This window comes from Geotrypetes seraphini, chromosome 11 (assembly GCF_902459505.1).
Source record: "Geotrypetes seraphini chromosome 11, aGeoSer1.1, whole genome shotgun sequence".
Classification (NCBI taxonomy): Eukaryota; Metazoa; Chordata; class Amphibia; order Gymnophiona; family Dermophiidae; genus Geotrypetes; species Geotrypetes seraphini.
This window is the reverse complement of record NC_047094.1, coordinates 60,931,613-60,944,036: the sequence shown is the minus strand read 5'-3', so window position 1 is coordinate 60,944,036 and position 12,424 is coordinate 60,931,613. Positions and strand designations below refer to the sequence as shown.

General features: G+C 44.2%; 1 protein-coding gene across 4 annotated transcripts in view; it reads right to left on the bottom strand.

Moving 5' to 3' along the window:
- Window positions 1–12,023, bottom strand: part of MGRN1 (mahogunin ring finger 1) — a 156,902-nt gene extending 144,879 nt beyond the window's left edge. For 3 of the 4 annotated variants that reach the window (XM_033962959.1, XM_033962958.1, XM_033962960.1), the window contains exon 1: window positions 11,734–12,023. In XM_033962959.1, coding sequence (XP_033818850.1) covers window positions 11,734–11,821 — 88 coding nt within the window. In that variant the 5' untranslated portion in view covers window positions 11,822–12,023. Of the gene's footprint in view, window positions 1–11,549; window positions 11,687–11,733 lie in introns of those variants that run through there. The other variant, XM_033962961.1, reaches the window with a different exon arrangement.
- Between the last annotated feature and the right edge of the window lie 401 nt (window positions 12,024–12,424).

Here is a 12,424-nt window from a genome sequence, read left to right as displayed (position 1 = left end):
CTATGATCTACTAGTCCCTGAGCCAGGAAACTGGGACAAGGCCTTTAGGCTCTATGAAGCAGTGCTGCCTTAGCCTACACAGCTGAGAGCCAGGCCAGGAACTAGATGCACCAACCTGAAAAACCTACCAACTGTTGGAGATAAGAGAAAATATAGGTGTTTTCCCCTACAGAACTCCAGCCCTTATACCAGTGATAACACTGGGAAATCAGGATCTCTACCATCATCAGCTGATAGAAATACAACTCTATTATTTAGGATGATGCAGCTGGAGACTAATGAAAGGTTCCTTTAGTTCTAGTTTATTTCCAAGTTTATTTGTTACTTATACACTGCCTATCAATGGAAATTGTCTAAGCGGTTTTTACATTCAGGTACTTAAGCATTTTCTAAGTAGAACACCTGATTGATTATTGCAAATATATTTTAGTATAAGAAATTTTCCTAAATTTCCCACAGCCAGAGCACTCTACTTCACTCATCAAGGCCCCAACATTCTCCCCCCCTAACAGCCCCAGCACTGTTTGCTTCAGCCAGCAAGGGTTCTTCCCCACAGAGTTCCCTTGCCCCAACACTTCTCCCTGACTGCTGAAGGGCTACAGTACTGGGTCTTCTGCTGGCCACAAAGTACTACAGATTCCTGATGTGCTCCCAGCAGCACTCATCTGGGCCCGTCTATAGAGGATGAAAAATGCTTGCAGCACAAGGTCTGCACAAGCTTCATACTCACTGCTTTCATGATCCTTACTCCAACACGCTGGCATTGCACCATACTCCGTAGGAATCACCACCTGTGTGGCTTCATTTGCCAAATAAGAGATCAGACAGAAGGGCATAATAGTCCAGTATTAAAGAGGAATTATGCAGGCACATACTTGCTTAATTTCTGGGGCTATGGATAGGAATTCAGCACTACCTTCTGGCCAGCTCATCTGGGAAAAGGAGACACCCAGGAATCTCAAGGTGCCAGTTCAAAGCAAGTCCTGTCTTATCCCCTGACAATAATTAGTAAAGTTTTCAGTTTTTAACAGAAGAAAGAAATTGGTCCTTTAGGGGGAACTATGGTAACCAACTAATGAAGTCCTAAAAATTACCATGAAGCCTACTACTACATAAGACATGCTTTGCAGGTTAAATACCATAAGGCTCCTGATTGTTTTCAAGACATGTGCGCAAATCCCACCTCTCCTTAAAAATAGTTTACTTCTTAGATCACTGAGGGTGATTTGGTCCTTTTTGCTCAGCACTTGGCAAGGGAATCCTTGGGTCACTATCCAGGGCAATTCGCAGTTTCCACCAGGGAAGGACAATACTAGTTTCCGACATTTCAATTGCTGGAGGGGTATGGGGGCTGGACAGCGGGAGTGCGAGATATCCCTTTCCCGTATTACAATTTTAATTTTTTTTTTATATTCAACGTATTCTTTATGGTTTTCACTTAGCTGTTTAAGAACTTTGGAGCTGTATTCAGGGTGGGCAGTTTTTCTTTCAGAGGACTATCAGAGAAATCATCTTAATCAACCTGTTAGCATTATTAACCATGGGTACGGGAAAGAGGAGGGAAAAGGTGAGGAGGGGGGTACTGAATGCTGCTTCAGGGTTGTTTTTATTTTTGATAGTCAATCGGAAATTGTGTCACTGTCAGCTGTATGGGGGTTGGGAGATGAAGGATTCATATAGGAATATGAGTTATGCGTTGTGATGTAGAGGGAAGTGGGAATTACTGTATTTGTGGTTATTGTTGGCCTACTTTATGGACACCATGCTGTATGTCGGATGCTTATTTGTTTTGTTATTCAACAATAAAAAGAATTGAATCATAAAAACTATTGAAAACATATTTGTTTGTATGTATCAGCTTTTATTTAGATTATGAGGGATATTTTATGTATTGTATTCTGCTTGAACATAATGTTTGATGTATTGTCATATTTATTGCATTTTGTACGTTGATTGTACACTCCTTTGGTCTAAAGCAGTATACAGTCAAACCTCGGTTTGCGAGTGTTTTGCAAGACAAGCAAAATATTCCCGCAAATCGTGCCTGCAAACCGAGCATTGACTCGATTTGTGAGTGCCCCCCCTCCCCCCCACGATCTGGCATCCCCCCCTGCGATCCGGCATACCTCTCCCGCGATCCAGCATCCCTTACCCCGATTTGGCACCGGCACCAACGCACAGGACATGCTAGTGCCGGTGCCCGAAGATCCTCCCTCTTGGCTGGGCTGGGCTGGGCCTTGAGCATCTGCACATGCTCAAGGCCTTCTGGTCTCACTCTCTCCAAGATTCTCGGAGATCTCCGAGATTCTCTGAGAGAGCGAGACCAGAAGGCCTTGAGCATGTGCAGATGCTCAAGGCCCAGCCCAGCCCAGCCAAGAGGGAGGATCTTCAGGCACCGGCATGTCTTATGCGTTGGTGCTGGTGCCAAATCGGGGTAAGGGATGCTGTTTGGGTGCTCCGCGGGGGATGCGATTGCCAGGGGGGGCGTTTGCTTGCGGGGGGTGTGTGCGATGCCGGTTCTCAGGGGGAGGGGGGTAGTATGGAGCAGCGCCGGTGGCCCCGGGGTGGGGGAAACAAATCAAGCGAGTTTCCATTCATTCCTATGGGGAAACTCGCTTTAATATATGAGCAATTTGATTTACGAGCATACTTCTGGAACGAAATATGCTCGTAAACCAAAGTTCCACTATATAAATTTTTAAGTAATTAAATAAATAAATAGATTCTTTGCAGTACATAATCATGACACTGCTCTTCTGCTGTGAAGACAGTCTACATGTCAAACTGCACACTTGATAAAATTTCCTATATAAACAATATCTCTAATGTTATTCTGCACCAGCACTGCCATTAGGCATGATTAGGCAGAGAACTAAAGCAGCAGCAAAAAGCAGCTTGAAGTTAAAGCAAAAAAGTAACTCTTGACAGTCACACAAAAGAACAATAAGGGCCTGATTCTATATAGGGTGCCTAAGTATCACCTAAAGTTAAGCAGGGTCTTAACAAGTGATAATTGGCAGATGGACGTCCTGAGGATGTGGGAGCGAGTTTCAAGACACATCCACAATTCAGTAGACGCCTTTCGGGAAAAACTGCGCCTAACCATATAGGCGTGGGCATGAGGTAGGCATGACGTGGGAGAGGCTTCAATGTGGGCGTCTTCACTCATTAACATATATTTGGGTGCCATAGTGCATCCATCTAACGCAGAAATTGTAGGCGAATGAAAAGCTGGTCTACTTTTGAGCTTAGTTTGGGCTTCAGATAGACATGAATTCTGTGGACAAGACTTAGGCGGGCTTTGGATGTTTCCAATGCAATCTTCTAAATAGGATTCAGGGATTTCATTTTTACTTTATTTAGCTCAAAATACATTTAATAAGCCACCACATAAACATGGCATATCAATACAAACATATTGCATGCCATACCTACTATTTTTATGGCCAAACAGCAATGTTATTTGCAAATTAGAGCACATGAAAAACACAGCTTTAGGTTTCTTGCTATAAAAAAAAAAAACAACCAAACCCCCCCCCCTTTTTTCTCACTAAACTGCTCCAAGGAGCTAATTCTTCAAAGAGATGCAACCACATGACAAATATATAGATTGAACAGCTAACTTCATTTGCAAAAGGGTAAAAAGAGAAAAAAAACCAAGCACAGACCTTAGCATGGCTTCTAGTTCATTGCAAATGGAGGTGTACAGCTGCACAATGGTTACTTCATTGTGAGATCATCAAGGTGCACCTGCAAGGTAGAATGCCACAATTAAAATAGGAACATATGCTGGGGGAAGTTGTTTGGGATTCAAACACACGACCTCTGAAAGATGAGCACAGGGCTTTTACCCACTGAATCACAGCAGCTTCTTTTTAGTCAGGGGGGGTTCCTACCATGAGAGCTTAGGATATCCTAGCCAAGTGATGGTATCTTAGCATATCACTAAGTTATGATATCACAGGGCAATCAGACACCTCACTAGAAGCTGCTGTAGCTCATCTTCCAGAGGTTGTGGGTTCTGATACGGTGGTGCCTAGAATAGAAAGTCTTTGCATAGGTTGGTGAACATCCACCACTGAAGTGCTTTTTGGGAAGCTGGGGTGACTGTCAGGTGTTGGGAGAGGCATCCGGTTGTAGGAGACCACTGGTTCAAAGTGCCCATTGGGGTTCCCCAAGATGGAGATGGGCAAATGGGAGTCATGTGTATTGTAGAGGCCAGGTGTCCAAGGATCCACAGCATTTGGCACGCCATTATGCAATGACAAAAGGAGGCCTCTTGCAGAGTTGGAGCAGTACCAGGAGTCTTTGTTGAAGTAGGAATGCTTGGAACTGCATCGTATCCAGGTGGGCTCCAATAAACTGCAGGGACCAAGAGGATTGCAGATGAGACTTCTCGGAATTGACTGCAAACCCCACGAGCTCATCAGAGTCCAGGGCCTCTGAGTGCCTTTCCGCCCCCGCTGGTCTTGCTTGCCCTGCGTAGATTAGAAAGGGGGGGGAGTTCTGTCGCTGTTACTCTTCGTCTGTACTTGCTTGTTCTATTCTTGTATATGATGCATCATTGTTTGTATTGTGCACCATTGGGGTGCCCTGGTGTTGTATTTGCTGTTGTTTGCATCAATAAAAATTGTTTGAACCTAAAAGCCAGATTGTTGCATTCATGGCTTGAAGAGTCAACTGAGGCATAGCAGCCATGATCAGCCAGTCGTCCAGATAAGGAAACACTTGGAATCCATGGGTATGGAGGGTAGCAACCACTACCAGTAGGCATTTTGTGAATATTCTTGGCACTGACGTCAGTACAAATGGGAGCACTTTGTATTGAAAGTGATGTGTGCCTACTCAGAATCAAAAGTATTTTCTGTGATCAGGCAGAATAGGAATGTGGATATATGCTTCCCTGAGGTCTAGAGAGCATAGCCAGTCATTCTGCTCCAAGAGTGGTAACAGGGTTCAAAGAGAAACATGCAAAATTTTCTCCTTCAACAAATATTTGTCGAGAGCTCAGGTATAGAATCGATCAGATGCCTCCGGTCTTTTTCAATATGAGGAAATAGGTAGAGTAGAACCCTTTGCCCCTCTTTTGTAAAGAGACCGATTCTACTGCATTAAGTTGGAGGAGGGAACTAAAATTACTTTTGGGGTGAGGGTCTGGAGGTGTCTTCAGCAGACAAAGAGCATAGCCCTGCCTCATTATGTGAAGGACCTACAGATGTGATGTTATCAGGGACCAGCACTGATGGTAATGATTGAGGTGGCCTCCTATTGGGAAGAGTCTGAGATGGAGGACAAGGAGTAATGGCTATGTTCTCTATGAGAGTATTAAAAGGACTGCTGGTGTTTGAACTGAGGCGGGACAGAAGCTTTCTGTGGTCTTTGTTGCCTGGAGTGCCTCTGAGTTGGTGGACCAACCAATGCAGAGGACAGATGATATTGAGGTCTAGAAGGATAAGTGGAACGTTTGGCAAGTGCCAGAATAACTTCTCGGCAGCTAAGAGTGGCAAGATTTAGAAGAGGATAAAGAAGTCATGCATGCAGTTGGTGCGACGTTTGATCTTCTGAGAAACCTTCTCTATCCAGTCACCAAATAAATCATCCCCCATACAGGGTATGTTAGAGAGGCAATCCTGAACACTGAAGGTAATATCAAAGATGTCAAATGTGGAACACACCATGTATTTCCTGGTCTCCAGGAGATTGTTAATTAAATGTTGATTGGCAGAGAGATGCTCTGAGGGGATATAATGATCAGACTTTAGACAGAAAGTCATATATAAGCTGTAGTTCAGAATCTTGTTTACCAGCATGGATCCCTGGAATACTCTCCGGCCAAATTTAAACCAGAATTCTGCATTCTCTACCGGGGGAGTACCGACAGCTGTTCTGTTGATGTTTGCCTTTTTCAAGTTCAATTCTATCACTAATGATTGGTGTTGCAACGGAGGCCCGTCAATGCCACAGCAAGATTGAAGGTGGTAAGTGTATCCGATTTGTGTGGTGCTACTGGGACATATAGAGCCATTTCTCAATTCCTAAGTAAGGTCTCCTTCATAAGGGCATGGAGAAGGACTTTCACACAGTCCTTAGGCCACTCCTTATAATCAAGTGTGGCCATAAATTCCACTCGGAACTGCATTGTAGATTCCATATAGTATCTATAGGCAGCGCCTGCCCCTCTGTCTGATGAATCTTGTGAAAGACAGAGCTTTCACAAGTGGGGGCGACCCACTGAGAAGCAATGGGGGATATGGATCCAAAGGTACACTGGAAGACTCATCCGTAGAAAGATCTGAACAACCACTAGAAGGGTGTAGAGATAGATTAGAGTATTAGAGTCATATCTCTAGGCAGGAGGTTTTCTTGGAGAAACTGGCCAATGAGAGGGATGCTTTGGAGAGTCTGAAAGTGAATATCCCACGGAGCACCAAGGCGATATGAAGAACATTGAGAGACAACTCGAGAATAAGAACTGTGTTCTCTGGACGATAACGTCAGATGCCTATAACATGTATTAGTTAGCGCCATGAAGCCTCTTGGCTATGCCTGGACTGGGCTGAAGCTGGGGGCATGGAAGCAGGAAATAGTACAGCATGTGTCTACAACAGCCCAGCTAATTCCTCTTGCAATAGTTCCTTCAGCTGCTCCTTCAGTGAGAGAGCCGGTACTGCTGTTGAAGGCACAGGGGGTGCAGATGGCACCGGGTGTTGAAGCGTCCAACTCCGCTGTGGAGGCATACTTCAGAATGGGCACCCATTTTTTTCTGCAGTAGTCCTGTCAGCTGGTATTGTAATGATTGTGCCAGCCTCGCTGGTGGTAGAGGCACGATGGGGGCATTAGGTGTCGAAGCACCAGTAACCCCACTGTGGAGGTATGCTTCAGGTTTGACATCAAGTCACGCTGCAACAGCTCTCTATGCTAGTCAGGCAGTGATGGTGCCAGTACTTCTACAGATAAGGGTACAGAGGATGCATGCTGCATCTGGTTTCAAAGCACCAGTAACCCTGCTAAGGAGAAGCGCTTCTGGGGCGACACAGATGGTGGCGAGTAAGACTGAGATATCTGACACAGGTCCAGAGGGGGAAACATGGCTTCAGCATCAGTGTCCGGTCAGGTCTAACACTGTAGACTGCTGCAAGAATATGCGGAAAACACATTAAAAAAAAAAGAAATTCCACCGGGAAACCCCAGTCTGGGGAGGGGCAGGGCCCTGATGCTTCCGGTCTCAGGAAAGGTTAGCAAGTCAATAGGCATAGATGCAATACCAAAAAAATATATATATATACAGTGGTGCCTCGCATAACGGACGCCTCGCACAGCGAACGCTGCGCACAACGAACTTCAGGTCTTGCTTCCCACAACGAACTTCGTTTCACACAACGAAGTCGCCCGAGCTGCATCCTTTTTTTTTTTGGAATTTTTTATTTCTATTATTCAACAAAATTTTACAAGAATACATCTTGTTACATTAAATACAGGAAAGAAAAAACAATACAGAAGTATTACAGATTCATACTTATGAAAATAATTTTTCCTTTCTTAGACCACCATATTAGGGAGATGGTCAATCGAAAATTTTTGAGAGAAATTTAACAAGAAACTTAATTAAACAATTAGGCTTTATGTTCTAAACACTAGCTATTAATTTCTATTTCCCCTCAGTCCTTGATGATTTTCTTTACATCCAAGAATTCCTTCAGGTGATTAGGAGAAAAAAATGTATATTTAACTCCCAAATACCTAACTAAGCATTTACAGGGGTATGCTAACAAGAAAATTGCTCCCAATTTTATAGTATCTTGACGCATAGTAAGAAATTCTTTCCTCCGTTCTTGTGTAGTCTTTGCGACATCAGGATATATCCAAACTTTTTGCTCCCCAAATAATTTCTGTGAGTTTTTAAAGAATAGTTTCATAATCATGTTCACGTCTTGCTCAAAAACGAATAATACTAAGAGCGTAGCTCTAACATTATCAGTAGTAATTGATTGTTCAAGAAGAGCAGTCACATTAGCATATTCTATTTCATTATTTTCCCTCCTTATCTCTTTCTCAATCTCGTCTTCTCCTTCTTGTCTTCCGGGTATCTTCTTATTTGGTAAATAGTAGATTTTATTTATAGGGGGAATACAATTTGACGAAATCTTTAAATTTTCAATCAGGTATCTTTTTAATAAGTCCAAAGGCAATATACCCGGAATTTGAGGAAAGTTTAAAATACGGAGGTTCAAACGCCTGTTAAAATTTTCAAATTGCTCCAATTTCTTATTTATAAGGAAACTATCTTTAATTGAAGCCACCTTGAATTGTTGTAAATGCAATATATCCTCCTGCATCTGCTTAGTTTGAGCACTAGAATCCCTTTTCATTACTTCCACAGTTTCAGTCAGCAAATCCAATTTTTCCACTATTTTTGTTACCTTTTCAGATGATTTTTCCATTTTTGACTCCATCCGCTGAAGCAAAGACCAGATGCCTTGAAGAGAAACCTCCGTCGGAGAGGCCAAATCCCCCTCTCTCTTGTTAACTTCCATCAGCAAACTGTCTCCAGACGGTGTGCCCTCGTCGGGAGACCCCGCGCCTCCACTTCCGGGATCGGGTGTCTCTCGCCACATCGTTCCGGCAGCCGCTGGACACGGAGGAGTATGGGAAGCCGGAGGAGACAACGATGTCTCTATGCCCGAAAGGGCAAGCGACTCCCTCTCTTCGCCGCCCAACGCCGGGCTCTCTACTCCGGATATTGCTGGTGCTGGAGGAGCCGAAAAGAAGCTATCCATCGTTAGCTGCCGGGGGGTAGACGCCAAGGCCGGCGAGGAAGGTCCCCTGACCACCCCTTTTCTCTTCGGAGGCATAAGGAGAACGAGGTAAATAAATCAAACAAAAACTGAAGCTAAACGAGGAGAGATCTTAATGCGTCTCTCACAGCTCCTCACATCGCCCCCGAGCTGCATCCTTAACTGCCCTCTCTCCGCCTGGCTCCCTGTGCAGTGGCGCTACATATTTTAAACCCCCCTGCCGCCGCTGCTGCATATTTTTAAGCCTCTGCCGCCACCGCATATTTTTAAACCTCCCCCCGCCGCCACATATTTTTTTAAAAAAGCCACCACTGCTGCAACTTTAATCTCACCCGCTCACTCGAACTGGTGGTCTAGCAAATTTCCCAGCCAGAAGCGCAGACAGAGATCAAGAGCAAGCCTTCTGTGCTACTGCCTGGGCCTGCGCTGATCTCTGAATGGCTGCAGTCAGCTCTCGCGGGACTCACAAGAACTAACTGCAGCCAGCTCTCGCGGGACTCACAAGAACTAACTGCAGCCAGCTCTCGCGGGACTCACAAGAACTAACTGCAGCCATTCAGAGATCGGCATGGGCCCACACAGGCGTGCAGAGGAATTGCTCCTGATCTCTGCGCTTCTGGCCTGTACGCCACTGGCTGGGAAAGATGGGAGGAATTAAAAAAGGTACTGGGGAGCAGTGCTCCCTCTAAGCGGGCGGGTGTTGTGGGCAAAATTATTTTCGCTGTGCGCTACAAATATCGGGCGCCAGCGCCAACTCGCCCGATTCTCCTCTCGCCGCCCTGCCATCTCCGTACGCCGTGCGCTGTGACGTAAACTTGTGCGCTGCGATGCAATATTTTGTGCGCCAGCGCACGCCAGCGCAGCTTAGAGGGAACACTGGGGGAGTATGTGGGGGGTGATTATAATACACAGCAAGGATCAACAAAACCCCTGTCTCCCCTCCCCTTCACATATATCCCCTCTATATCATGCTAACAGAATACCACAGTCACACATAGCAGGAATAGGGTTAGGGTAGTGCAACTAGGGCAACTGTCCCCCCTGGTCAAAGAGAGCCGTAAGCCTCTGCCTGGACTTTGCAGTCCCCAGTTGTGTCTAACACCAGCTCTAACAAGATAAATTTATCTTTTTTTATGTCATCTTAGCATATTTTATGCTACAGAACGAATTATTTTTTTTAACATGTATTGTTATGGGAAAACGCGTTTCACATAACGAACTTTTCGCATAACAAACTTGCTCCTGGAACGAATTAAGTTCGTTGTGTGAGGCACCACTGTATATATATATATATATATATATATATATATGTATGTATATTATAGATAGATAGTGCTTTTTTCTCTCTCTTTTGCAAGGCCCAAATAAACGAAGGGAAAGAGTCCAAAATAAAAGCATGTAGAGAAAATCCAAGAATGACTTCTTTGCTCCATGGAGAGCAAAAAATTGAGGATTCTGCTGACCGACACATGAGTAAAGCAGACAGTCCCAGAACTCAAAGTGAAAAGTCCACTTTTTGACAGTCCATACCAGGGCTCTGATACATGAGAACATACTGCCTGCTTCTCCTAGGATAAAATAAGTGTATGCAACTTAGCAATAAAATATATAAGGCTCCTTTTAAAAAGCCACAGTAGCAATTTCCCTACGGCAAATGCACTGAAGCCCATTCAATTCCTATGGGCTTAGATGCATTTGCTGTGGGAGAATCGCTACAGAGGCTTTATAAAAGGGGCCCATAAATACTAATCTTTAAAAGAACTCCAAAAGTAAACCCCACACATACAAAACAAATTAGTTTGCTACAAACTAGTAAAGTATGCAAAAATACTCTGAAATATAGTTCCAAATCATATATTCTGCTAGCAATCATTTCCATAGTATTACTAGAAATGTTCTGCCAAATTTACAATTTAATCAAAAAATATAAACACATTACAATTAGAATGACACAGTGAGAGAATTTGTCACCATCCCTGTCCCCGTGGTTTACCGCAGGAAACCATCCCCATGTCATTCTTTAAAAAGAGGGAATGATCAGAGTATGAATGGCCACAGCAAATGACCCTCAAGCCTTGCATTGAAGAATGCTGGTGCAGAAGGACTGAGATCAAGATAGACACTAAAGAATAACATGGGATGGTTTTCCTTGGGGATGGGGACAAATTCTGTCACCCTTAATAACCATGCAGCCTCATATGCTGAAATCCTTATAAGGGGGGGGGGAGAGAAGTACCAGATCCGTTTTTAAAAAATGCTAATTTTCTAGTATCAAAATGTGAACAAAAGCATTTAAACATGGTAGGTTCAACTACACAATCTTCTCATACAACAAAAGATGAAAAACGAAAGAAAAAGAAATCAATTTAAGCCAAGAATACATTATATAAGCCATATGAACAACTTTCAGAAAGACTGAGGATGCTAAAGTATAGGTTAGCCCCACCCCGCCACCGTGCAGGAGGTGTCTTCAGTTCAGAGATGGCACCTATGACAGAAGCAATTCATCAACATGTCATACAGAGCAGGATTTCCGTTTATAATCGGTTTGGTTTTTGTTGGGGGGGTTTTTTTTTTTAAGAAACTTGCCCTACTTTCCTCCCCTTTGCACTTGTTGAACAATGAAAGCTCACTGGAATCCATTATGTTGCACTTATCCAGTTGATTCCGCTACTATTTTAGAAACAATGAAAATATTCACTATATACATACAAAGGTACATAAATATTTTTGCAAATCCCCTATTTGTCCTACTTTTTTTTCTCGGAAATGTTGAAGCATTTTTATGTAACGGCCTCTGCACGGCTGGTGGGTGACTGAAGTCCCGGCAGGAAGGCTCTTAGCGGACTTCATAAAACCTAACAAGCAATGGCGGAGAAGACTTTGGGGCCTGCTGCCGTTACAAAGAGGAACAATATCAGTCCGGTCTGATTCGTACCGGATTTCGGAGGATATCTGTAGGCAGAGTTCGCCTGGATGTCAATATCTTCCACCCCAGCGATTCTCCGGCTCAGGATGGACCCCATGCTGCTCGTTAAGTGAAATTAATAAAGAAAAAGGCCAGAACGAAAAGTGCTGCCTGAGCAGCTGCAGAGTCTCGAGCCACAGCCCGAAGGCCGTGCGCAAAACCGACGGAGGCAGCAGTGGACAGAGATGCGCCTCAGGTACCAGCGAGGCCCCTCCACATACACCTTTTGCTTATTTTCTTCTCGTGCCGCAAACACGTTCGCTTACGTCAGGGCTGCGCGGTGGAGAGGGGCTGATGGGAGGTGTAGTTTCACGAGGGGGCGGAACATGGGAAGGATTAGGAACGGAGAACTGCAAGTCCCAGAAAAACAGCAAAAGAAAGAAAAGGCCTCGGTATGGCCCCAAACAGTAAAATTTACGGCTCTACGTTTCATTAAGATACTAAGTTTATAACAACAGGGTTTTATATATCCGTGTTTCTCGGTCTTTTTTTTGCGGGGGCCTGGGCTCTCCGTGCTCAAAGCTTTAAATCTGGATCAAATGTCTGTTTTCCACTGTATTAACATACTCTAAACGACAAGAGGGGGGAGCTATTTTTAGATTTGGTCTTTAGTGTAATGCAAGGGCACTGTACAGGAAGAAACTGTGTTGGGTTCGTTGGA